General features: G+C 49.5%; 1 protein-coding gene across 3 annotated transcripts in view; it reads left to right on the top strand.

Moving 5' to 3' along the window:
* The window catches only part of LOC119845575 (protein argonaute-1), a 46,597-nt gene extending 20,468 nt beyond the window's left edge, over positions 1–26,129 (top strand). For all 3 annotated transcript variants that reach the window (XM_038378038.2, XM_038378040.2, XM_038378039.2), the window contains 15 exons: positions 502–638; positions 1,697–1,831; positions 2,302–2,389; positions 4,312–4,459; positions 5,297–5,416; positions 6,825–6,947; positions 7,954–8,087; positions 9,640–9,824; positions 10,809–10,968; positions 12,441–12,531; positions 16,697–16,891; positions 18,162–18,296; positions 19,553–19,654; positions 21,224–21,423; positions 22,066–26,129. In XM_038378038.2, the coding sequence (XP_038233966.1) occupies positions 502–638; positions 1,697–1,831; positions 2,302–2,389; positions 4,312–4,459; positions 5,297–5,416; positions 6,825–6,947; positions 7,954–8,087; positions 9,640–9,824; positions 10,809–10,968; positions 12,441–12,531; positions 16,697–16,891; positions 18,162–18,296; positions 19,553–19,654; positions 21,224–21,423; positions 22,066–22,174 (2,062 nt within the window). In that variant the 3' untranslated portion in view covers positions 22,175–26,129. The remainder of the gene's footprint in view (positions 1–501; positions 639–1,696; positions 1,832–2,301; positions 2,390–4,311; positions 4,460–5,296; positions 5,417–6,824; positions 6,948–7,953; positions 8,088–9,639; positions 9,825–10,808; positions 10,969–12,440; positions 12,532–16,696; positions 16,892–18,161; positions 18,297–19,552; positions 19,655–21,223; positions 21,424–22,065) is intronic.
* Positions 26,130–26,937: the final 808 nt, after the last annotated feature.

The following is a 26,937-nucleotide window of genomic DNA, read 5'->3' as shown; positions in this document are numbered from 1 at the left end:
CTAAGGGTCAGCATCGCAGTGCTCATTCTCTAGGCATGGCACGTCCATTAGCTAGCCCTCGCCGTAGCCCTTTGAGGAGGTAGGGATGTTTGGGGAGGCTGAAATTTCCAAACTTGAATGTCCAAAGCCTAGCTTTTCTCAGCGGTCTGCATTTAGCCACCTAACTTCATGGCTTGACTTGTCTTCTGAGGGGCTGAGCGCCTCCAATCTTGGTGGCTTAGGTAGATTGTAATTGATTTGGGGCAGGGACCATCCTTTTTGTTCTTTGTACAGTGGCTAGCGCAGTGGTGTCCTGGCCAATAACTGGGACTCCTAGGTACTCCCACGATACACGTAATGAGACTTCATTTTGGCGCACCCACATGGGTGTAGGTGGCTAAGTTATAAAGAGTTTTTAAGCCATTCCTGTGGGCGTGCAGGCTGACTTGCAGTCCCTGTTCCTGCACAGTCAGTTGCTGACATTGCTTTGAATAACATGAGCCTTGTTTCCCTGGTTTGCAGGTACACCCCTGTGGGCCGTTCCTTTTTCTCTCCTCCTGAAGGTTACTACCACCCTCTGGGAGGGGGCAGGGAGGTTTGGTTTGGGTTCCACCAGTCAGTCAGGCCTGCCATGTGGAAGATGATGCTCAACATTGACGGTAAGTCACCTTCAGTGCTGGCAGACTCCAGCTTCACCTACTAACGTACACCCCCCCATCCCCCTGAACATGTACCACTCAGGCACGTCAGCGCTGCTCGCCTGCCGAAGTGGGATTAATTTTTAGGGTGCATCTATGCAGGGAGCAGCAATGAGTCTCAGAGCTTGGGTCTACAGGCTCCTGGGGCTTGCAGTGTGGCGCTGAAATCAGCCACGCAGACGTTGTAGCTCGGGCTCTGAAGCAGAGGTGTGGGGTGCGGTTCAGAGCCCGAGCTCCAAGCCAAGCTGCAACGTCTGCACGGCAGGTTTTAGGGCTGTAGTGCAAACCCAAGTCTGCAGGCTCTGAGACTCTTATGGAGACATGTATCCCAAGGCACTAGTTACAGGGGTGTCATAATATCTGCTGATTACAGTGGGAAGGACTGCGCGGTGAGGGTGGGCATTTCAGAAGGGCTCAGTGCTGGTCTAACTGCACCCGTTGAGTTGGTGGGCGCTTCCCAGGAGACTTCAATAGGGGCGGAGATAGGTGAGGGCCAGTAGGATGCTAAATGCAGCTTCCTGTCGGACGCTTCGCTTCGTACTGCAGCCAATGCTGAGGATCTGTGCTAGAAGAGGCCAAATCTTTTGACTATCCCTTTGGGACAAGGGGCGGGTTTTTGGGTGTTCAGACACTGCCTAGCACGGTGGGGCCCCACTCCTGACTGGCGCTGCCCTTCTCACTAGAAGTGATGTGCCTCCACAACTCCATGCTTCGTCCAGTGGACGAAGGGCTGGGTAGGGTGGCGCAAGGAGGTGAAGGGTCTGATCCTACTCTCAGGTAGGTCACTAGGAGATTTGTTAGGCAGTCAAATTGTCTCCCTGGGGCAACTCTAGAAGCCCATTTGCTTGGGACGATGGACGCTAGACTGACCACAGCAGCATGGGGGAAACGTGCTAGGTTGTGGTGATCCAGTGTTGACTTAGGGCCAGGGCCGAGATGTCGCATGTTGTCAGGGAGCATCTACTACTCTTGAAAGAGAGAGGAAAGATCTCCACATCTTGCACTCTCCTTCCACGCAGTGTCGGCGACCGCTTTCTACAAAGCCCAGCCCGTGATTGAGTTCATGTGCGAAGTGCTGGATATCCGGAACATCGACGAGCAGCCAAAGCCCCTGACGGACTCGCAGAGGGTGCGCTTCACCAAGGAGATCAAGGGTAAAGAGATGGGGCACTCTGGCGGCAAGGGCGTGCGCAGTGTCTCATGTCCTGTGGGTGGGTTGGGAGGGTGTTGAGATCCCAGGGTACAGAGCAACTTCCTGCCGACTATGACCTTATGGTGAAGACACTGGCCTGGAACATGGGAGACCTGGGTTCAAATCCCAGCTCTGCCTCAATCGCCTTGCAAACTTGGGGAAGTCACTTTAACCCTTCCCACCCTGTCTGTAAAACAGGAAGGATCGATGAGGGTTTTGCAGATGCACTCTTTAACCCGTAGCACCCTGGCATCTTCCTCATTGGCAGACAAACACGTACTTCGGAGGGCATGTTTGTAGATAGGCCAAGTCTCCCAAGGGTTAACGATTTAATTAAAGCACATGTGGAGTAGACAGGAAGCTGGTCAGTGAAATGCTTGGTGGAATTCCTGACATGGATCAGAGATTTGCTGTCTCTCTCTCTTGCATTAGGTTTGAAAGTAGAGGTGACCCACTGTGGACAGATGAAGAGGAAATACCGAGTGTGTAACGTTACCAGGCGACCAGCCAGTCACCAGACGTAAGGCCGGGGGGGGAAATGCCCTTGGAAAAATCTGAGCCATTCTCTTAGTTATTTAGCAGCTGCTGGTAGCGCTAGTGAGATGCAAAAGGCAAACTCTAGCATGTGACGGTAAAGGGATCTCTAGTGTTCAGTTCTCTGCAGATGTGCTGCACAGAGGGACTTACATGGCTGCATGTAGCGTGATATAAATGACAGGAGCAGGATGCAGGGGAGGAGTGGGAGCTGAGGGGAGGTTCTTATGATGTTAGGAGGCATGCAGCAGACTGCATGAGTTAACTCGCTGTCAACCTGGCCAATTTGTATCTCTTTGAATTCGGCTTTGTACTTGGTCAAAAATAGACACTGGAGAACAGAAGGTTTAATCAGGAGGTAAATTAATCCCTTAAATTATTTGCGTGTGCCCATAAGCGTGCGAGGGGGGGTTGCACACAAGTAGAGACAGTTCCTTCCTCAAAGAGCCTTTCTAGGACTCCCCAGTAACCTGTAAAATGCACCAGGAGACACTTGCAGAAGTCCAGGATTGCTACAGATCTTCGGGTGTGGGACTATGAGTTGGGAATTGGCAGTGAATGAGCTGTGGTTTGTCCAGGTCTCTGTGTGTGATGTGTTAATTGGGAATTGTACCAGCCTTTTTTGGTTGCCACTTTCTCCAGGGTGTCCCCTGCACTGTAGCTAGAGCTGCTCAAAATATTTTTGTTTAAGCATTTTGTGATGAAAACGTAAACTGATTTATTTGGGTAGATCTTTGTGGTTTTCGAAAACTGAAATCTGTTCACTGGAATGATTTTTGAAAACCAAAACTTAAAATACATTGGAAACATTGGTGCGAAAACCACTTATTTCACAATTGTCTCTGAAAAATAATTAGTGGTTTTTGGCCAGCCCTTGTTACAGTTGGGCTCACCATTAAATTGGAAACATCAAAGGTAAATATGTGGGAAGAACAGATCCAAGTGCAAGCAGTGGCTCCTTGAAGGGGTTGGAGTTTGTTTCCCAGCAGATCTCCCCTGTGCCTCCCTTTTAGCTCAGGGAATCACTTTCTGGACCCTTGCCTCCTGGGCCAAGCATTGCTGTATGCATTCCTTCTGCACCTGCTATAGAGCGCAATTCAGAGTGCTTTACTTCACCCGCACTGAGTGCTCCCGTCTGCCTCCCCCTATTCCTTTAGTATCCTTAATTCCAAAACCCCTTCCAGGGACTTGCACTTGATATTTTGACCAAGGAAGTCTTGGGCACAGTCAGTACTGAAATAATGTGATGTCTCCTCAGGGGCATTTGTAGCTTGTTTAGCTTTCTAATTATGTCCCCATTAAGAATATCGGGGTGTCTCCGGGTTCTCCAGAAGCTCTTTATGGAGCTGGGAAACGACTGGTGCAGGTGGAGTTTGTGTGTCCTGGATTCCTGCCATTGGTTAGGCAGCATCATTTAATTCTGTGCATTTTAGCAGCACGAGTTAATTCTCCGCTGGTTCTAAAGTGTCACACCTCCCCATACCCCTTTCGCCCTTCAAGAGCCACTGTCCTGTTGCAAAAAGGGATAAATCGGTGACTTTCCTCTTGAGCCCAGTGGTGCTGCTGTAGAGGGCAACCTAGCAAATATAAATCCCTGTAGCCATCAATTTGTGTACCCAGCAAAATTATGTGCAACGTGTTCTGTAAGAAAATTAGCTGATTAGCTTGTGAAATCAGTGCTCGATTTGTGGACCTCAGAGCAACCCAAGGGTCAGGATATTCCTTTGCAGACTCGCTGTGCAGCCACCACTTTGCTTTCTCTCTCCCTCATTTGTAATTGGGGTGTGCGCGCTTTCGACACTGCTTTGTTCCCGCACATCAAGCAGAAGAGAGTGTGCTCTGGTTTGGGAAGTGTGTAGGGTTTCTTGTTTAAGTAGATGCATCCTGAGCATCCCCCTGCTCTGCCAGGTTCCCCCTGCAGCTGGAAAGTGGCCAGACAGTGGAGTGTACAGTGGCTCAGTACTTCAAGCAGAAATACAACCTGCAGCTGAAGTACCCCCACCTGCCGTGTCTGCAGGTCGGCCAGGAACAGAAGCACACATATCTGCCCTTGGAGGTGAGTTCCAAGTCACTTTTAAATGGGGCTGCCAAGGCCTAAAGTGTTCTCCCAGCCCACTTGCTCCTTGGCCTCTGCTGAGGCTGCCCGCAGGGAGACCAGTTCCAAGTGACTATTGTTTGGGAGGGGTGAGAGACTGTAATGTGCTTGTCAATCTGCCGTCCTTCCCCCTTAGTCCAACCTGGGCTGGACTTGAACTGGTAACCTGGAAGTGAAGGTACCAACCCCTCGGTGCACTGGCTGGCTTGCAGAGATGCACGGTGAGCGGGAGTGAATGTTTTGCACCTCAAAGAAGCAAAAGAACCTGGCCCATGTCCTAGAGAGTGTGGCCAGAGAAGACCACCAGATCTTGTCTGACCTCCTGTGTGTCACCAGCACCCGCATGCCAAGCCTAACCACCAACATTAGACCAGAGCATTACAGCCCTCAAGACAGTAAACTGCTGTGTGCCGCAGGGAGAGGGCAGGAGGGGCTGAGGCTAAGGGGAGCTCCCTGACGGGTCTAAAGGGAGCTGCTTCCAGGAAGCAAGGACTGCAGAGTACCTCAGCAGAGCAATGTTACTGATCTTGCTCCTCCCAGCAAAGTCTCCTGGTTCAGGAACTCTGAGCACCCCTGCTGGCTGTAGGGATTGAACCCAGCACCTCTGATCTCAGTGGCTCTCTTCCATATAGGGCTGTGACAGGCTCATCAACTTCTGTCTATGGCCCAGATACCACTAGAGGGGGCCAGAACACCACATAGAAGGGGTGTAGGTTACAGGTGCTCAGGGCAGCTAGCCATGTGGGTCTTCTAACATGCTTCCGGCTGCTGCCTCCCATTCTCTGCCCTGCCCTGTAGGTATGTAACATTGTGGCAGGCCAGCGGTGCATCAAGAAGCTAACAGACAATCAGACGTCAACCATGATAAAAGCAACAGCGAGATCCGCCCCAGATAGACAAGAGGAAATCAGCCGATTGGTATGTGACACTTGTCCCTGTCTGCTGGGAGGAGGGTTTGGGGGGGAAAGAGGAGCATCCTCCCCAAGAACCATGTGGGACTCTGAGCCGCATGGCAGCTGACTGTCACGTAGTATATGAGTGGCAGGACTGCTGTAGTAAGTCACGCTTCACTCGCTTGTATGGTGCATGCAATAGGCCATTCTGCTGTTACTGGGGAGTGCTAAGAGCCATTCAGGACAGCGTAGTGGGGATGATAATCTGATTAGTCTAATGCCATATGGTGGTACAAGTCCCCTTTCATAAGCCTTTGTATTTATATACAAATAAAAACGCTCACAAATAAAATCAGCTCCCTCTGTGGCCATGCAAACTTGATGTGCACAGTGCAGGAACCTTGCTATTGGTGGAATCCCAACCCAAAGAGCTAGAGCGAAAACTAGAATCAAAGACTAGAGAAATAAACCTGACCCCTGAGAACCCATGGGGCAGGGATCGTTAATGGGATCCAGTAGGACTTTCTACCACTAGGAAAACTTCTCGCCAGCCCTTCAGGGGACGTGCTACTCATGGCACGCATCTGGCTGCCCTAATGCTCTGCAGCTGCCTGGGGAAGCTCTTGGGGAAAATCAGGGAGCACTAGGAGACTGGAGACTCCTCTTTGCCCAGATGGCTGGTGGTGAGGGGTTGATGGTTAGTACGTTACTCTAGCATAGATTTCTGGGCTCCAGAAGCCAGAGATGATTGATTTTCTACAGTACACTTAATACAGGTTTCTTGACACTCTGAATCTCTGCTGTGAAGCTTTCAGAGTAGCAGCCGTGTTAATCTGTATTCGCAAAAAGAAAAGGAGTACTTGTGGCACCTTAGAGACTAAGAAATTTGTTTGAGCATAAGCTTTCGTGAGCTACAGCTCATGAAATGCATCCGATGAAGTGAGCTGTAGCTCACGAAAGCTTATGCTCAAACAAATTTGTTAGTCTCTAAGGTGCCACAAGTACTCCTTTTCTTGCTTTGAAGCTTTAATTCTTAGGAACAAACTTTGGTCTCAGCTGTGCTGGTGTAAACCCAGAGTTAGCTCTGCTGTGGGGCAGTTTTGAGAGCAGAGTTTGGCCCTTAGTTTTAAAATCACTGCCATGTCAATGACAACAGAGAATTAGAATGGCGCCTGTTCCCTTCAGCCTGTCCCAGATCCAGATGGCAGTCGTCACCTTCCTGCATCTGACAGTGCAGGCATCTCTGTCTAGCAGCATCTGCTTTGCCCATTCTGCTCTTAACGGCTCAGTTTGGTCATTGCCCAGGGCTGCAAACCAGCTCTGAGCTACCACTCAGAGGTTTCATGCCACCACTGCTTTGTCCATACATTGGCCAAGGAGACCACACCATTTACTGAGCAGCATAAGGAACTGAAATGGTATCTTTCCCCCAGATGAAGAATGCCAGTTACAACCTGGATCCGTACATACAGGAGTTTGGGATAAAGGTGAAGGACGACATGACAGAAGTGACGGGGAGGGTCCTTCCAGCACCAATCTTGCAGTATGGAGGCCGGGTAAGCCAGAGTGTCTCATCGCTCAGACACCTGTCTGTTTTCATACCGAAGGCAAAGTCATTACATTGCAATCTGGGGCTTGGGAAGTTCAACAGCCTGCAGAATCAAGTGTTCAGTTTGTGCCTGAAGGCTGGGATTTCCACAGGAGTCTTGGGGAGTTAAGTAATAAATCCCTTTGATAGTCCCAGCCTACATCATCTAAAGAGAGGGCCCCTATTTAAGGGAGGACAGAGAATTTCTTGCAACTGGGACATTTAAGAGATGCAGATTGGGTCTGCAGTTTTCTTTTCTATTAACTTCTTTTGGAATAGAGTATTTCCCTAACTGGGCATTAATGCTGCTTTAATCAGGGCTGGATGGAGCCCAGTGGCATGGAAGGGCATGTGGGGCTGGGTGGCCCAGCGGATGGATTCTTTGGCCTTTCACCTCTGCAGATCTTGGTTCAAATCTGACATTTATTTTTGTGCCCAGTGGGTCTCCCAAATCCATTTCATGTGGGCCACTGGAGCCAGTACTGAGACCACGAAATCCGTATCACATGGGGCCACTCAGCAGTCAGATGGGACAGCTCTGGATCGTGACCAGCCCAGGTTGGGTTAGAACCAGTCATCTGAAGAGGGAAGATTCTGTATCTCAATACCAAGCCCCTGAGCAGCATGTTTAAACCCCAAAGCCTGTGAAAAAGTGTGTGTGTGTGTGTGTGTGGGGGGGGGGGTGTCTGAGGAATTTCTGCAGTTAGATTGTTGTCCTGCATCCAAGGAATGTAGCAGGGTGGGAGTGGAGAAATGATCATTGCAACATGATAGCATGGATCATTTTATCCAGGTATGTTCCTGGCCCTTCCAGCTGTGGGATCTGGGAGCACCTTCCATTACTCTCCAGATGACCTTGCTCTCGCTTTCTTCCCCAGTTTGATCTCCCCTGTGAAAAGGGGCTTTTAGCAAGGAAATTGCCAGTCAGGTTGGACTCTGGGGGGGTGACCTCTGTCCGATTGCTTGCCTTGCAGAACCGGGCGATCGCCACTCCCAACCAGGGTGTTTGGGACATGAGGGGGAAGCAGTTCTACAACGGGATTGAGATCAAAGTCTGGGCTATTGCCTGCTTTGCCCCCCAGAAGCAGTGTCGAGAGGAGGTGCTGAAGTAAGGAACTGGGCAGTCTGCAGTGGGGGTTGGGGGAAGAGCAGGGGCTGAGGTGCGTCTGGCATCTGAGTGGCCCATACTGAAACATCTGCTTGGCTTTTTTTAAACAGCAGCTTTGTGTAAAGAGCTGGAAGCTCTTTTAAATGTAATGTTGTTCTCTACTGACACCCCCTCAGAGGCCCGGAAATGTATGACGTTTTTGTCACCCTCTGTCTGGCAAACATGAGTTTATTTCCCCCGTTTCAGATTTATGCTGGAATTTAATATAGAGTCTTGGTTTCCTTTATTAGATCGGCACCCTCCCACATCTCAGACTCTGATTCTGGTTCCCAGGAGCTCCCTCTGCTGTCTCCACCCACTCATAAACACTAAACATGGTTTGTCTGCTCTGTGCCCTACAAAGTAAGAGGCTAAGGTGGCTGCTTCTGGCTTTCTCTTCAAATGGGAGAAGTAGACTTAAATTTAAAAGGCAGAGAACTTTCCTTTACTGCTCTTAAGGGCGTTAAACCTTTTGGTGGTGCTTCTTGGAAGAGCATGTGTCTCATGCATGGCTACGCTGGCAATGGTACCTTACCACTGCTGGTGAATTACGGAGCAGTCAGATGGCTCAAACAGCCTATCCCTTGACTGACAGCCACTTAACTTTTGTCCTTGGGAAAGGCTTTTATAGATGAACCTGGGTTCTGTCCTCTGTTAAACAATGGAGAGGAGCTGAGGAGTGGGAGAGGCTGCTTGGTGTCTGGAAATGTTACCCCTGACTTTGGATCTTAAAACTCCCAGCAAACCCAGAGATGAATTAAATCCTCTTCTGGGTAGTGTTGCTCGCATCCCCCCTGTGTATTTGCCTCTGGCCTCACTTGCACTTAAACTCCTTGCACTGTTTAGTCATAGATGAGACATGGCTACTGGGTGGGACAATTGGGGTATTTCTGAATAGGTTTATTGGGGACACTTGGCTACTTGAGTTGCAGCTAGTCGAAGGGAAGTTCTGTCTTTTGTGACTTCTCTAAAGAGCAGATTGAGAATAGCCATCCTGAGCTTGCAGTCCAGGCTTTTGGGTGTGTCTGCTTCAAACGGAAGACGCCTAAAACCAATGGATGAGCTGATCACATGCAGAACGCTAACTTCTCCCGAGTTTGGCAACACATGAACGAGTTACATCAGTGCTCCCAAAACTATGGAAACCCACCAGCCTGCAAGGCAAATCTGCTCACCCTCACTTTCCTGTCATATGAATAAAAGCTGCTTGTAACTTCACTCATCAAAATAAATTCCTTGCAGTGTGGGCAAGATCTTTGCCAGGCTGGATCCGCTCAGCTGTTACACGTGGTCACAAGGCATGTTGATTGAGGGCTGGGGGTGACTCCCTTTCTCCATTCCTCTTGGGATCGGTCAGGCTGTAGTGTCACAGTATTCCGCTAAGTAGTGGGAACGGAATGGGCGCCTTTCCCGTTCCATGCTGCACATGCCAGCTACTGGCTGCTCAGTGCTCCATGTTTAGGAGAAACCACATGTGTATAGGGACTGACTTCTCCTTTCTCTCTTGGCACAGGAACTTCACAGACCAGCTGCGCAAGATTTCGAAGGATGCAGGGATGCCGATCCAAGGCCAGCCATGTTTCTGCAAATATGCACAGGGTGCGGACAGCGTGGAGCCAATGTTCCGACACCTTAAAAACACCTACTCCGGGCTCCAGCTCATCATCGTCATCTTGCCAGGGAAAACACCTGTGTATGGTACATCCATGTGGGGAGGGCTGTCATAGAAATTCTTTAGTCTCTTGTGTCAGCTGCTCCGCCCAGAAACCATCCGCTCCCGATTTGAGAACTGATCTTGCAAACTGCTGATTCCCATCTCGTGCTCTGGAGCCAGGATGAGGGGAGATCCATGCCAATGTTGGTTAGAAATGTTTCATGCTAAAAAGAGAAGGATTTCGATGAAAGCAGCTTCTTGTGGGATTGGGACATCCCCTCAGCAGCATTTGTATCCCAGCCGTGTCTGCGTATTAGCCATTGGGATGACTGACTTAGGAGCACATGGATTCTCCCTCATTTGACGTCTTTACATCCCAAATTAATGTCTTTTTAAAAGAGGTGCAGTAGCTCCACTAGAAGTTATGGGTTCAATGCAGAAATCACTGGGTGGGGATCTCTGGCCTGTGCCATGCAGGAGGTCAGACCGGCGGTTCATAATGGGCCCTTCTGGCCTTAGACTCGATGAATAAGCATGGGATTCAGGAGTGCAGCAACAGCTGAACTGCAGGTGGAGATGAAATGCAAAAGGGAGCCATAGAAATGGTGAAAAGCGTCTGGGATTAAGAGCCGCCTGGGAACAAGGGTAAAGAGAGCTGTTCCTAGAACAGCCTTTAATCTGTGTCCCATCTTCCCACTCAGTGATCTGCCTCTGCGTGCAGAGCCTGCCACGTAGAGCCTGTGGCCGTAAGGCTTAAAGGGTCTGTGGGCATTGGTGCTGTACAGGCATTAAATCTCTGTTTAACGCTGTGGTGGGGAAGAATTATCCCTGCTTTGCAGATGGGCGCCCTGAGGGCAGTGGTGAAGTGACTTGCCCGAGGTCTCTCTGTTTGAGCTGGGAGTAGAACCCAGGAGTCCCGACTCGTGGCCCCAGCTCTCCCTGTAAATACACTTACTTTAGATGCCTTCTTTCCGAGCTGCGGTGTACGCAGCAGCTGCTGTATTAACACTCTGCCTCTCTGCTGGCAGCGGAGGTGAAGCGTGTCGGAGACACGCTCCTGGGGATGGCCACGCAGTGCGTTCAGGTCAAGAACGTGGTGAAAACCTCCCCGCAAACCCTGTCCAACCTCTGCCTCAAAATCAACGTCAAGCTGGGCGGGATCAACAACATCCTCGTGCCTCACCAGCGGTACGTACGAGTCCCCTGCCCGCCTTGGGCCCCAGCGACAGTGGGATGGGCTTGCCCCCCATGCCCTCCACACCTTTCCCTCCCCTTTATGCCTGTGGGCTCTTTCCCTCTTAGGCCTTTCTGCCCTGGTGAAGAGGTCAGGAGGGGAGCTGCTGCTGGAGAGTAATGCAGGGCTTTTCTCCCTCATGTTTCCCAGCACACTGCTTCCGCTCTGCTCCTGTGGGGTTGGGATCAAGGGACCAAACAGGGTCCCCAGCAGAGCCTGCTGGGTCAGCCTCTCTTTGTCTGGCCTTACCAGTAGGAGAGCTTGGCAAGTGGCTGTTAAAATCCCCTGTCTGTCTCTGGGATGCGGGGGTGGAGGGGGAGGAAGAGGGGGAATGAAATATAGCCCAGGTCCTGCCTTGTACATGAACCTGGAAACTGAGTCAACTGCAGAAATGGTCATGGAGACTCCCCCTCCGCCATTGCTAGAGTCACTAGGCAAGTGACCAGCACTGATAGAAACATGTCAAAAAGGCACTGGAACAGATCAGGCCTCAAAACAAACAAACAAACAAACCTTTCCCACCCCAGAACGAACTCCTCCCTTCCTATCCCCCAGGGAAAAATAAAAGTCTTGCAATGTATCCTGAAGGTCACTGAATCTAGGCTCCAAATTGAGGCAAGGAAATGAATTGCAAAGCGAAAAGCCCCTCCCTGAGAATGCTCTGCCACCAGTCTTCCCCTGCGAGACACCTGAGCTGCATGCTTCTGCATATGCCACTAGCTAGGCTATGGCCACCAGTCAAATCTCGTAAGAGTCAAAAGGAGAGAACTTTGAAGCCATGTTCTATGTGAATAAAGAATTCGCACTCTGCAATAGAGGCAGTTTGTGCAGCTGGTGAAGAAAGTTAGTACAGGGTCTGTTCTGAAAAGGAATCCCTACTCCTGGCAGATCCTGAGTCTGTATTTTTCTCTTTGTCACTAAGATAAACGACTCAGACTAAGGCCCCAGTTATGCAAAGACTTCAGCAGATATGTGACTTCATACATGTGAAACACATGCTTAACTTCACCCAGTGTGTCAAGCTAACCAGATGCCTGAGTGTTTGCAAGATTGGGGCCTAAGTGTTTGGTTTGGATATGTCATGGTATTTCCTGTTAGTTTGCCTTTGCTCACCACTGGGGTCTGGTGCAAAGATGCATCTAAACCCAAACAGCTTAGAAATGTGGCTGATTTGTGACACTTTGCGGGGGCTGGCGCCCCAAGCCAGGGTAGAAAGAGGTTGCAATGCCATGAGCAAAGATCAGTGCAAACCACAGGAAAAGGCAGTGGCTGAGACCTTTTCAGACTAATTCAGAGAGGGGTTTCCTCACCGCAGTCTGCCCTCTCCCTGTAGCTCAGTGGCTGCGAATGTGAGTAACCCCAGCGCAGTCTGTGACTCTGACTGGAATAGCGGCAAACCTTTCCCCTGTCTCCTCTCTCCAATCAGCTCGGCGGTCTTTCAGCAGCCAGTGATCTTCCTGGGTGCCGATGTCACTCACCCACCAGCGGGGGATGGGAAGAAGCCTTCCATAACGGCTGTAAGTTGCCTTTCCAGCTGGGAGCGCAGTCGCACCGCGTCTGGGGCTGCTGCTCTGGTGCCCTTGGGGAAGGGTTGGCGTCTGCACGAAGCCGAGGCTGTGTGCTTGGGCTGGACCTTTCGTGCCGTCCAGCCAGAGCAGTCTTGCCCAGAATCCTTGAGGCACGTAGACAGAGGCCAGGCTTGTCTCTGCTCCCTGCGAATGTCACTGCTTGGATGGTGGAGGTGCTGAAATGGGTTAAGTCCTGGGGGGGATCTGTGTGGAATTCCTGATCAAGTGATTGGCCATGCCCGGCCCCATGGGGATAAACCCAAGGGTTGGTACCCTGGCCGTGGGATTCTCCGGGCTGTTGCTATGCAGCATATGGAACTGCTCGGGGGTCTTGCTGCCCAGCTAGATCTCAGCCCCTCTTCAGGAGCTCGAACAAGGAGTGCTGGGTGTGTCGCAGCACCTCCGGGTTGAAGTAATAGTAGCAACCGAAAGCATTACAGTTTGGTTCAATGGCATTCAGTCCTCTCCCTGCCGCCACTGTCAACACTGTTCTAGCATTCTGGCCCCTTCGGCCCCCGGGGGTCTTGCTCTCGCTGACTGCGCTCCAGGGGAATCCCAGGTGCCAGCTTGGTGTCTGTCTAAGCTCCCAGCCTGGGGGAGAGGCAAATGAGCTCTGGCGGCCACCAGCAGCTGGGGCCCATGTGCCGAGCACCGGCCAGCGCTTGCGCTGGTGGAGTGAGCAGTGCTGAACCGACCGCCCCAGGGAAGAGGCTTCACCCACGTGCTGATACGGCGCAGGGCTGCTTCTAGGTGTTAGCGGGGAGCACAGTCCCACCATCCCTGGCCAGTGCTTGGCTGCCTGCCAACGACGGGGGTGGGCGAGTGTTGCTCGGAGTGATTTTGGGACTCAGACCCTGGCACCAGACCCTGGCCCCAGACCTCCCCGGTCTTTTCACAGGCAGCCAGCTGGTTAACGGTTTGGGCTTGGTACCACCCTGAGCTGAGTGTGAACTAAAGGTCAGTGCATCCTGCTGACCCTGTGACACATCAGTCTGGTCTCTGCTGTTCCCTCCAGGGCTGGGATGGAAGAATTGATCTGATGTTTCAGAGACCTGCTAGCTTGCTGCCCTAGCTCTCTGGAGATGTCCAAAGGTGGCTTTTCATCCAGGATAACTGGAGTCCATCCATGTTCAGAGCAGTCACCCTATCCCACTTTCCCATGCAGAATGTTGGTGGGGCAGAGAAGCTCCGTGTATCAGCTCTTCAGGGCAGGGAGTTTGTCCTGCTGACTTAGTTGTCCATGAAGTACCCAGTGCATTAACTGTACTAACAAAGAGAAGAGCCGCCCTTCCACAGAATCACTAGCCCCACTTCATTTTACCCCTGGGCTTGCCTTGCAGATCTACCGCTCGAGTACAAACAGGGCTTATCTGGCTGGAGAAGTGAATTTCAGGCGCAGCAAGCCAGGAAGATATTGCCTGTGCAGGAGGAGCTGAGCCCTCTTTTCTACCACCTGCTGAGGAGTCAGCGGTGTTTAATAAAGCGCCAGTGATGTGGCTTGACCTTGAGCAAGACCTGAAGGAAGGCACCCTCCCTGCCATGCTAGTCACCCCGGTAGGCCGAGGCAGCCAGGGCTGGCCTGGTACGAAGGGAAGAGGAAATAATCTGACAGTGCAGCTTGCCCCTTTCTCAGGATTGTAACATAATGCCCACCCAGTGTGTGTTCCAGCCGAGGAAGCTGTGAGGTTCGAGCAGCACTCTATAACTGAGCATGTCACGGTGTTCATCATGAACCCTTTGCCCTCCAGGATTCAGAGCTCGGGTTTTCCTTGGCATGTGAAATCATCTTTGGGAGCCTTCCTTCTTCTTAATTAGGAGGAGGCGGGGCAACAAGTGCTTTTGGCCATTTCTTCGCACTTGTCGGCAGGACCTGGAAGAGTAGAAAAGAAATAGAAGAAATCACTGTGGATGTTGGGCAGACCAGTCAGTCCAGTTGTTTCTAATGGTCTTATCTTATCCCTTGACTTAACTGGAAAACACATCCTGCCTACGAACCCCTTTCCCATCAAATAATTCCCTACTCCTGCCGTTCCCTCCCAACCTGGGGTACTGAGGGGGATATGAGCCCTGAATTGGATTCAGTCTGTTTCAGCTGGATGTGGTGGGTTGGTGGCATGAATCCCAAAACACGCTCTAGTGTAGCACTGAACATCTGTCTCCAGTAGTGGCCTCTTGACACTGGCTACCAGCCTCCGGCTCAGAATTTCCAGGGCAATTAGACATACCCACGCTAGCTCTGATGGGGCTAAGGTGGAAGTGCCAGGATGGGCTAGCCACCCTGCGTCAGATCCCATCTGCAAGCCTCGGTACGTACTCGGGTGGTTCTTCATGCCTCCACAGCCCCGTGTCTTTTAGTCCACTAGGTTGATCAGAGCTAGTGTGGATGCGTCTTCTCCAGCTGGACATTGCACCTCCAGCTCCAGCTGATTGATGCTGCTGATCCCTACCCAAGTGGTGCAGCCTCAGAGCCTTTGGAAAGAGAGTCAGTAGCTCTTTGGGTGAGAAGTCTTGATGTGGAAGCTGCTCCCTCACGATAGGCGGAGGGAATCGTTCCAGCATCAATGGCGAGGCAGCCTCCCCCGCGTCCCTTTTCTGGACTCCCGGGCAGCTTTGTTCTCTAGTTACAAACTCATCTCTAGTGACCCACACCATCCTCAGGGCTGTGTCAGCGTCGAGTGTGGCTGCTCTTGGCCTTCCTGCCCCTGACATTTTCAAGGTCTCCTTTTCAGAGCATGTTCTTGCTGAATTCCCTGCCACTCCCGCAGGAACCCCAGGCCAGGACTGCTGCCTAGCAACTGGGAAAAATGAAGGGTGACTCAGACCCACGTCACTTCCTTAGGAACCAGAAGAACAGCAAGCAGTGGAGGCAGATTTTGCTGGCTCTCTGAGATGCTCTGTAGTTCTGAGCTCGAGTGGGTGCATTCAAGGACCATTCACCGAGGGTTAGCAGAGTCCAAGGGGACTTTGCAGCCTGCAGATGCCTTTTAAAAATGTTTATCCAGCTAAGAGTTGGTTATTGGGCAGAAGTGCTTCCTTTGGTCATTCCTGGACAGCTCAGAATGCTGCCAGGATGCTCTGATACCATGGTGATGGGCATGGGATAAGGACCTAACTAGAGTCGAGCTCTCAGATGTTCATTAAACAGGAATTTGAATGTAGCCTGACGCAGCAGCATTTCAATAGAGAGCCTGGGTCTGTCTTTCTGGAAATCATTGTCCCCTGGCCCAATAATATAATATGTAGCATTGTGCAGCTTCCCTCAGTGGATTTCAAAGCACTTTACCAAAGTGGGTAAGTGTCCTTACCTCCATTCAGAGGGGGGTGGTTTTGTTCCAGCACTTAAAGGCATGGAAATGGGCATCTCTGCCCGACTCAGCACATGTCCCCTTTTCGCTTGGCCCAGTAAGGGAGGGTGAGGAAGGCTACCCAGGGAAGTGATGATGGTTACTGCAGGAAGTTCCCAAGTTCCTCCGACTAGCCATCTGCAGGGCTTGACAGTTCTGCAGAGGTTTTTTGTTGCATTGATTTAAACTGGGAATAAGAGGGTGACTACAGTAAATTCACTTGTGGAAGGCCATGTGGAACACAGTCCATGCTGTTCCATTCCCTTATTTCTATTAATGCAACAAGTGAACAGAGCTGTCAGGTGCACATGCCTAGCAAGGATCTGTGAACTTCTTTTCCTGTGAATGGCATGTTCTACTTGCTATATGGCTTTGGCAGCAGAGCCTGGGATGGAAGCTCAAGAAACCTTGTCTCCCAGTCCTGTGTTCAGTCCAGCCGGCCTTGAGGTCCCTCTGAAGAATGCTTTGCAGCCTTGGCTCCATGGTGGGAAGGAGGGGAGGCAGCAGTGATCTGAGATCCCAGTACTGACATGTGGACCAACATCGGGGAACCACAGCTGTTGGTTGTTGAAGTGGTTCCTTTTGGATATAGGTTCTCTGTATACTCCTCCTTCCATCCCTAAGCTCCAGGAGTAGGGGTTGGTGCTCTGGCCAAGGGGACTTGGTCATGGGCATCCCTATTAAGGCAGCATGACAAGCCAGGTGTGTCCTTCCCCCTCTCTCTTTTCATTGTAATGGCTCGGCATGGCCCACCTGCTTTGTCACTGCAGGTTGTGGGCAGCATGGATGCCCACCCAAGCCGTTACTGTGCCACGGTACGGGTTCAGCGCCCTCGGCAGGAGATCATTGAGGACCTGTCCTACATGGTGCGGGAGCTGCTCATCCAGTTCTACAAGTCCACCCGCTTCAAACCCACCAGGATCATCTTCTACCGGGACGGGGTTCCAGAGGGGCAACTCCCGCAGGTAAGGAACCTGTCAGGGGGCTGGTTGCTGCTTGCACTGCAGTTACACTGGGGCTTCTTGCATACGCTCCCCAGTTGATTTGCTGGCACTCACTCAGAGGAGGAGCTCCAGACTTGCCTCATTCAGATTTCACAGCCCAAGGTTAGTTGTTTATGTGCGCAATATTCTTTTTGTCTGTGTGGAAGGGCAGAGCTAATGCTCTGGCTAGAGCCAGCCATGGTGCTGGGCAAGCTCTGCATGGGCACCTCTGCCAGCTTTTCTCAATTGTAACTGGAGTAGCCTCTGATGCTTGTCGTGCTGGATATCTGTCAGTCTCCGTTCTGACACAGAACGGTGGGATGGTTTTGCAGAACAGACAGGCTGGGATGAAGTCATTGTATTGGCTTTGGCCTGTCACCTGAGGCTGGATTTGAACTTGGGTCTATAGAAGTGAAGAGCTCGAGTGCGTGGCTGCTGTCACCTACTCTGCATAAAGAAGTGCCCAGGGACTGATGGTGCCTCTTTGTTTGTCGGTGTCCACAGCGCACAGTCCTCGGTGAGGAGTCACAGCTGCCAGAATGGAAGGGAGCAGTGCCTCTCACCTCTCCCCACCCCCAAATAATTGTCTAAAGCAGCACTTCTCCCCCTTTTTGATACAAGGGGCCAGCTTGCTGCCTCCCTAATCTGTGTCAGGGAGATCTCAGGGACTGGTGCTGGCCCACAGACTGGCCATTGAGAAACACTGGTCTAAAGGCAACAAATGTCACTGGGTGCACTGGGGATCTGAGGCAGCCCCTGAAACTGTGTTTGTGGGCAGAGCTGCTGAAGAGGGACCCAGGGAGCTCTGGTTTCCCTGCTGTGGTTGCTGAATTACACTGGAAAGAAGTCTAGAGAACGAGTTCGAAAAATGAGACCTGCAGTTGCCTAGTTGCCAACAGTCCCAGTTGCATGTTTGCTGACGAGTAGGGGAAATGATCACAGTATATGAGCTGGGACTTCTTAATATTTGTCCTTGGGCATGAGATACATATGCACTGAGCTCCTTACTTCAGTGCCGTTGGCTGTAGGGCAGCACGGTTCCAAGCTCCTTCTCCCTGCTTGGGTTGGAGAAGGCTAGTGCCAGGGAAGCTAGGCCAATAATATACAGTAAAGGAGCTACCCCTTGGCAAACTAGCTGCTGTCTTGCCGGCTCTGCCATGTAAAGGTGCGGTGGTCCCTGTGTTGGCTCTGTCCAAACAGTGGAGGGGAAGAGCTGTGTGTTCTCACTCATTCTATACACTGTCTCCTCTAGATTCTTCACTATGAGCTGCTGGCAATCCGAGATGCCTGCATCAAACTGGAGAAGGATTATCAGCCCGGCATCACATACATAGTTGTCCAGAAACGGCACCATACCCGCCTCTTCTGTGCGGATAAGAACGAAAGGGTGAGGATGTTGAGGCTGGGCGTGGGAGGTAATCTTGGGGGTGGGGATGACTGATTAGTCACCAGCCCTGTTGAAAACCTAACCCTGGCTGCAGTAGCAAAGTCTACTTAACTTACTCAAGCCTAACCCTGCATGGAAAGCGTAGCGTTAACCAACGGAGTAGTCCTGACAGGAGAACCTACAACCCTAATCCTGGCTGCAGTAGCTAAGTCTCTTGTGCTGGCTTGAGAGGCCAGGCACAGTTCACTTGCATGATGTGTTCCCAGGAGGTGAGTCTCTAGGGATGATTGAAAATATTTTTTGGCATTTCCTCACCTGAGGAGTTAAAATCGCTCAGAGGGTTAAGAGAGAGAGACTGTGGAAACGTGTTTGATCCCTGTTGTTCTCAGCATGCAAGCAGCAAGATGCAAAAAGCTGGACTTCTCCGTTTCTCTTCCTGGCTCTCGTCACCTGGTGCTGGCTGCAGTGATGGGGTTCTGAACAGCCGGGGCGGGGGGAGTACAGAGGGAAGAGGTTAACTTAAAAAAAAATCAGGGTAACCCTCCTATTGCTAGTAGGGTTCCTAAGTGAAACCCACATTTGGAGCCAAACCTAAGTTGGCAGCGGGCCCATCGGAGGGAAGATATGGGAAAGGGAGGCTTTTGTTGACCTTGGCATAAGAAGGTGTGTGGGTGCATGACAGAGGCACCTGGGTATGGGGTGATTGAAGGTCTCTGCAGAGCCCCTAGAATTTTTGGCCACTGGAAATCCATTTCTGCAGTAGGAGTGCGCAGACATTGGGGCACTTCTTTCCCCATCTGCTTCCACCTCGTCACCCCTTGCACTGTCCTCCAGTGTTGTGTGTGCAGAGAGCACTAGCAAGCCTGCCACCCTCATTGCTCCCTGTGCAGAGGGCCTGATTTCCTCCCATTTCCCACCAGAGCGGGGATGCAGGAAGCACTGTCGGGGCACTGCAGAGACCTGTTCTGTAACTGGGCAAGGGGAGTGTGCCAGGGACCCCTACAGGGCGGAGCTGCTATGGGAGAAACCTGCTTTTGTGGATTCATGGAGAGCAGTGGTCCCTGGCTCTCGCTGAGATGAGTGGTCACACTGGGAACCTGCCAGGCATGAAGCTATTTAACTTTGCACAGAGGGCTCGGGGGAGCATAAATCTCTGAGAGAGCTGGTGTGGGTGGGGTGTATGGGACAGACCTGGAGCTGTGCCACTTCAGGTAACCAGAGAATATAGTGCTTGGGTCTCTGTTCAATCTCTGCAGATTGGCAAGAGCGGGAACATCCCGGCTGGAACAACTGTGGATACGAACATCACCCACCCGTTTGAGTTTGACTTCTACCTGTGCAGTCATGCAGGCATTCAGGTACCGCGTCCCAAGCCTGAGCAAGGCAACACCATCCAGGGCTTGCTTCTCTCGGAGCCTGAGAGATTGTTTACTGACTCTGCCCAGCACCCTTAGCTGATCAGCTACAGTCTCCCTGCCTTGTACAGTCCTCCTCATTAAAGATCCCAACCTCCCTTTCCCCAGCATATGGCCGTTAATGCTAGGGCCTGGCCGGATTCCAGTGGGAAGAAATCTGCTGGTCTCTGCCCCTGTGGCTTCAACTGGTGCAGTGGCGGGGGTGAGGGGGTTCTGTTCTCTTCCCAGTTGCTGAGCAGGGTTGCTGTGGGATATTTCTGTAGAGGGGAGGAGGTCATTACCCATCTCAGGGGAGACTTGCTTAATAGTTCTGTCCATAGAGGCTACCTGTCCTGGGCAGCAAAGGGTGCTCCATTCTTAACTGCTTAGCTTTGTCCTTGGCCTTTGGGGTTTCAGTTTATCCATGGGGGCAGAATACTGTGTAGCGGCTGGTTTGCAGTAACCTGCAGTTTCTAGTTCTCTTCTTCCTAGGATGACCTGGGAAACAGGCAGCCCAAAGTGCCAGCCCTGCTGAAAACTCCTCAGCTGGGGTTCTGTGCTTCCCAGGCTCATCTGAGTTCTCTGGCTCTGAATTCCTGCTGATGCTCCTAATTGGCAGGAGGGACCTGGAAACCCATCCTTGCATGGAGCCTGGGCAGGCAAAGTGCCATTCCAGCAGCTGCTGAAGCAGAGTGAGTCTGCTCTGCAGCTGTTTGTAGGGGGCCATGAAGATTCTGATGCTGCATTGGCAGCTGAGTGTGCTGCAGGCTGCAGTAACTCCGCCGGTGCTTCCACGAGGGAGGCTTTTTGGCTTCCTTTCTCTCACTCCAAGGACAGGAGGCTCCTGGCTACTGGGGAGCTGGAGGGAGCCACTGGTCAAACACAATAGCATACAGCTTACGTTGCGAAGGGTCAGGAGGTTATTCCAGCCTGGGCACCATGGCAATGACTTGCCACCAATGCACTGGCTCTGTGTGTGTGGGGGGGAATGGGCTGGCCAGCTGCAGTTAGTCCTTCGCATTTAGCTTCTTTCACCCAACCATCGTCAAGCACTTCACGGCCTCTCAAGACCGCTGACTCTCCAGCCTGTGAGTAGGGAAGCAAATATTACAGATGGGGCTGAACTTAAGCCACAGAGGGTTAATTGCCTTGGTCCAGACACTGGCAGTCTCAGGGACAGAACACAGGAGCCCTGACTCCCCTTGGCTTGATCTAACTCCTAGTCTGCATTGCTTTCTCTTCTGTGTGTAATCTTGCTAAAGAAGCTCTGCCAGGTCTGTAAAGAGGGAGCTGATACTGGGGCATCTGCTTCCCCAGCTGTTTTGTCAGCTCTGCAGCTTGTTCTCATGCAAAAAGCATCTTTCAATGCAGCCTTTGGATCTGTCTCTCCTGCTCAGACTTTTGGCCAGGTTCCCAGTTAGATCAGGTGGGTGGGAGCGCACGTGTACATCCTTTCAGCCACCCTCTTCTGGCTCTGATCACAAGATGCACTCAGATGGCATCTCCAACTCCTCCCCCTCTCCTCCTTCCCAGGGTACGAGCAGACCTTCCCATTACTACGTCCTCTGGGACGACAACCGGTTTACAGCAGATGAGCTGCAGATCCTCACGTACCAGCTCTGCCACACCTACGTGCGCTGCACCCGCTCAGTCTCCATCCCAGCACCAGCATATTATGCCAGATTGGTGGCATTCAGGGCACGGTACCACCTAGTGGACAAAGAGCACGACAGGTGAGTGGTGCCGCTGCACAGAGGCGCTCATGGGCTGTATGGCACCACCTTAGCTGTCTGCCAGATGTCCTCTCGAGCAGTGCTTCTCAAGCTACCTGATGTGGGGGATCGGCAGTTTTTTTCCCAATGTGCGCGGAGACCAGCAGCTGATGGCTTGCAGACCAGCACCGGTCCGTGGACCGCCACTTTGAGTAGCACTGCTCTAGAGGACCCCTCCAGGATAGGAAATGTGGGGAGGGGCAGGAGAAGAGTGCGGCGGTAATGGGTTCATGCCCGCGCTAGGACAGGCAGCCAGCTGGTCTTTGGGTCTTAGCGCGTGTAGACTGGGGCTGTACTGTTTTTGCTCTGCAGCAGACCGAGGGAGCAGTTCTGGGCTGTGCACAGAGCTCTCAGCCCCAGGACGGGGTGCTAAAATGGCTTTAAGACTTCCTTTGTGCCATCCTGATCCTGGGCTGCTCGGAGGGTTGGAGTGGCTGCCAGCTGAATCTAGACAGCCCTGGGGGCCTGTCTGAGTTACATCAGCCTTCCTGCTTTGCCCTTGGGGCTTCTGTGCTGCATGAGGTGGGTCCGCTCCTTGACAGGTTCTCGATACTCCCACAGTGCACACGTTAAATGATCCAATTGTGTGTTTTGCGCTTTCAGCGGAGAGGGCAGCCATATATCTGGACAGAGCAATGGCAGAGACCCGCAGGCGCTGGCAAAGGCTGTGCAAGTTCATCAGGACACTTTACGTACCATGTACTTTGCTTGAAAGCCTAACCTTTTCTTACCTCACTCAAGAAAGCTTTCAGATTTGTAGGAGCCATACAAAAAAGGAAGCATTGAGACACCTTGTTTGTTCCAATGAGAATCACTGCAGGGCAGGCAGCGTCGCTTGAGGCAGGAGACCAACACCATGTGCAGAAGGAGAGACCAGACACCTTCATAGTGTGGAAAGAGACTGATTATTTTTCTGGTTTTGCAAATCTCCACCTGACCAAACCAATGAAGGTGTTTTAAAGAAGGGATAAAACGGAAACAGAAGCAGGTTTTCATTTTAAAATGCAATACACTATAGACTTCTGACTGCAAAACAAAGGAATTGGTCCTCCATTGCCAAACGGAGGCTGGTTGGTATTTTGGGGGTGGGGTGGGGGGATTTTTAGAGCCTTAAACAGAAGACTAGATTTATAAACTAATATTTTAGGATACAAGATGCTTTAATGGGTTAAGGAAAAAAACTAGTTTATAGGAAAATTCTAACACTAACGTTTTCCCCCCCATGTAATGTAAGGCACCCTAGCACTTAGCTCAGAACTGATGAAATCTGTCTTCCTTATGTTAAAAGCGAGTTAGCTGCTGCCATTTGAAGCAACAGTCACAGACTTTTCCTTGGGTGAGTGCCTTACTACGATGCTGCAAAATTTCAACCTTTTTAGCTTGTAAAGAAAAAAAAAACTAGGAATCTTGTCTTGGTGGTGGTCCATCTTTCCATCCGAAGGAGTTGATTTTATATTCATAAAGTTACAGTTGGTGTTAGATCACAACCTCACAATGGTTAAACTCCATTGAAAGATGTGCACTTTCATATAGGACATGTTTAATAGCTGCTGACCCCTTTTGTTTCCAGCGTACTATTTTGTTATTTAAAATTGCATTTCTGACAAATGGGGGCATTCATCCCATGAGGACAGAAATCTCCAGATTAGGAGGTTTTTTTTCCTGAATTTCGGGATTTTTTTTACTAAGCATTATTTTTATATGATACGAAGTCTGTTGCCAAAATTCACAAGTTATTAACATTGTCAGTTTACATCCCTGCACTTCCTGAGACTTTGTATGTTCATGCCAGAAATTTATAGTATTTCCTGTCCAATGAGTGTATTACTAACTGCAGTCCATGCAGCGTTGGGGTATTCCTTTGTAATGTTCTTGTGTATCTCCCATGTGTCGCGTATATCCATCACATCTTTATGTGTATTTTCTGAATTACTACCTGCCCGACTCCAGCATGTTCAAACTGTCGTGGTAGTTTCTGCTGCTAGGTATTGCTGCTCTTTGTACCACAGATGTTATTGATTTAATGCACGGGGATTTTAAAATCTGAAATGCTGCCAGATTGTTCATCATTCTGAAGAATGAAATGCATTTTACTGTCACTGGGAATTTCCTACTGATTTGTGCTCATAAAAGAAAAAAGCATGGGGTTCCCCTTCCCCTCCCTCCAAACAGTAACACGCTGACGGTATTTTAAGCTCATTTTGCTCTGTGGAATGACCCTTCTGCATGGAAAGCTGCAGTAGCTACTCACTAGTTACAATAAATGGGCAGGTTATCCCACTTTAATATTTGAGCATGCAACACAGATTTTCTTCAGGAGAAGGAATGCTTTGTCCATCCAGTTCCTGGACTGACAAGGGGAGCAGCTCTTATGATTTTACTGCCAAAGCGAACCAGTTTTAAAAGCCTAGCAACCACTGTCCTCCACTAATACCCATTGCTCTAAGCACATTTTATTTCATACCTTCTGATATTTAAACTTGCCTTGCTAGTATTTAATAAAATCAATTTAGATCATGTTGACCATCATACTCTATTCTAATACAATAAATTATTTGAACTCTTCCCCCTGCCCCCCAAATTGGGCACCATGTTTGTTATGAGTTAAAAGATCAGTATGCTATGCAAATTAACTGTTGAGCCCACCACTGCCACATTGTATGAAGAACCTAAATCTAGAACAGTTATACTTTTCAAGACTAGAGTGTTTGGATCATAGTCTCCTTTCCACCTAGTATCAAGCTCTGCTGCCGTTTGTTTGTACGGGGCAGAGGCAGAAGGTCGGGTGGTGGTCATGGTTGGTGGGATACCCAACTCTCAGGCGGGGGTTAGAGAGTAGGGAATGCATCAACACTAAGTGAGAAGCCTACATTCCTTTATAGAAGTGCCTGCATAGTGACACGAAGTCAGCACCTCTCCATTCCCAGAACTCCGCTTGGTTGAATCACTGAAAGGATGATCCCAGAGGGGAGAAACTCACCCAATCTTGTAGTGTAGAAAGCTCCTAATTAAGGATAAAAATTGGGTTTCAATTTAGGTCACACCTTGTTGTGTGTCTTTCCACATGTTCTCCACATCTGTGCTGAGGTTGAGGTTCTCTTTGAAACTCAGTTCATTCACCAGCATTACAAGTGAACGTACCTTGCTGCTGTTGTAAGGTCAAAGGTTTTATTTTTTGTTACTGTTTTAGTTGGGTCTGGAATGCTGAAATGTCTTTTAGTAGTTGTGGCATAGCACATGCCATTTTAACCATTTGAAGTGAGTGTGTGGGAGCATTTACAGAAACAGCCTGTTGCTCTGTAAACATTTTTTAACTAAGACTTGAAATGTAACATGGACCTTAAGATTTGCACTCATTTGTAAGGTGGCTGTTCATAGAGAACTGTGAATGAAGAGACACCGATGTAGGACCTGGTTTTAACAACTTATAACTACACAAAAGCTTCATAGCTTGTGAAGTGCTCCACTGAAAACTTTGCAGATCATGTTCTGCCCTTATTCACCCCATGCACGTTGGATTTTAAACCAATAAAAAAATGAAATTTTGTAGTTGCTGTGCCCTCTGAACCATGTTTCCATTTCCAAGACATTTCAATGGGTTAGATTTACCCGCATGTTATGTATATTGGATTATGCACTATACCTTTAACATGGTTTCAGTATTCTGTATTTCTACCCTTTTCGTGTCTGAAGTATAAAGAAGTAACTGCATGTTGGGGTGCTGTGTGTTTTACTGCCCAGGGGCATATAGGTGTTAACCCGTATACATACCACAATTTATAGTTAGGTACAAATCTCATGTAAGCAACTCAGACAGCTCCTGTGACTTTCTGAATATGCACATGTCCCTTGTATAACTGGAAACATTGCCAAGTGCTTGCAGTTCTGTGGGAGATGGAATAACTTCAATTTAACTGTCAGTTGCTTAATGAGCTTGTTTACATTAAGCTTGTATCCGAACAACTAGGGGTGTCTGAGGGCAGAATATACCTCAAAAGAACTTGGAGGGGGACAGAGAGGGTGTTCTGATATTTGCAAGTCTGAGATGCTCTGATAATTAGTATTGAAAAGCTTGAACCTTTTATAATCTCAAGTGTTCAACACTGCAAAAATGAAGTTTTCTTTTTAGAAAATTAGTGCAAATAGAAGAATGGGTTGATTCTTTTCAGGAGGGGAAGCGAGACAGCAGAACAGCAATAAAAAAGTGAAATACATATCTTGCGCTTGTGATTTGCACTTCAAAATATTTGTGAAAGAAAACTGTTGAGGACTCCAGTGCTTTTGTGTTCAGTTTCTAACCCCTTTTGTACCTCCTTATTCAAGCAATTGTTGAACTGTACATAGATGTTCACGAGACACTCTATTTGCTTTGTTTTTTTTTTCTTTTCCTTGTGTTTGTGTGTTTGCTTTAGATTGAACTTTGTATGGTCCATTTGTTAAATAGCTATGAACAGTTGATGTACAGTACTTATTAAAAAAACAAGCAGCAGCACAACTTATTTTGTAAAGAAAATAATGGCTTATATTTTAAAGGTTGAATATCAATTTTTGTATGAGGGGAATTAAGATTGGTAAAAAGTAATGATATCCTTGGATTAGGCCAAAAGAAAATACATAACCAACTCTTTATTTAAAAAGAATGAATTAAAGAGTTCCAGAACACTGTATTTATATTTTGCTTTATTGCTTCTGTGGATTTTTTGCCTTGGTTCCGATTTATGCTTGCAATTTTAACTTTGCCGTCCCCAGTGTCTGATTCTATAACTGCTGGCAGAAGACCTAATAAATAAAAGCAATGTTATGTTGGGGTGACACTTCTGAGTCAGATGCAGGGAGAACCCCCTGGGGAAAACCACATATACAAAGTGGAGAAGCATAATCGAGACGGGCTCAGGTACAAACAAAAACACTCAGCTGTACTTGGATTGCATCAAATACTGCAGGGGTACCAAGTCTCCTTGGTTTCCAGCCTGTTTTAATTTCATGAGAGGAAAACAATGCAAATAGTTCTCTTAACATTTCCTGGAACGTGGTAACTAATCCAAGTTTATTAATAAAAAAGTGTCATCTCTCTGGGGCAATGCTGACTCCAGTTGGACTTGAACTCCTAGGTTATTAGACATCAAACAGCAGTATACGTTTCTGGAAAGGTAACTTGTTCTTATTTGGCTTGTGATCCCAATATCATCTGATGTTAATGGTTTCCAGACAGGTAATATACAGGCAAATACATGTTCTGTAGATTTTGTTATGACTTTAATTACAAAACCCAATTTGGGAACACTACAATATTTAAATATTAAGTTGAATATATTTGTTCCTGGTCTTGAGGAATTCCCTTCCATTTGTGTAATTTACATCTTCTAGCCAGATTTTTTTATTTCTTGTACTGTTCTGGAACTTAGTTTGTAAGGTGTACAGTGAAACCTCATTATCCAGCCAGATAGAACAGGGCCATAGATCTTACTTGGGCAA

Source organism: Dermochelys coriacea, chromosome 19 (assembly GCF_009764565.3).
Source record: "Dermochelys coriacea isolate rDerCor1 chromosome 19, rDerCor1.pri.v4, whole genome shotgun sequence".
NCBI lineage: Eukaryota > Metazoa > Chordata > Testudines > Dermochelyidae > Dermochelys > Dermochelys coriacea.
Note: the sequence above shows the minus strand (reverse complement) of the source record. Positions and strands in the feature narration are given on the sequence as shown.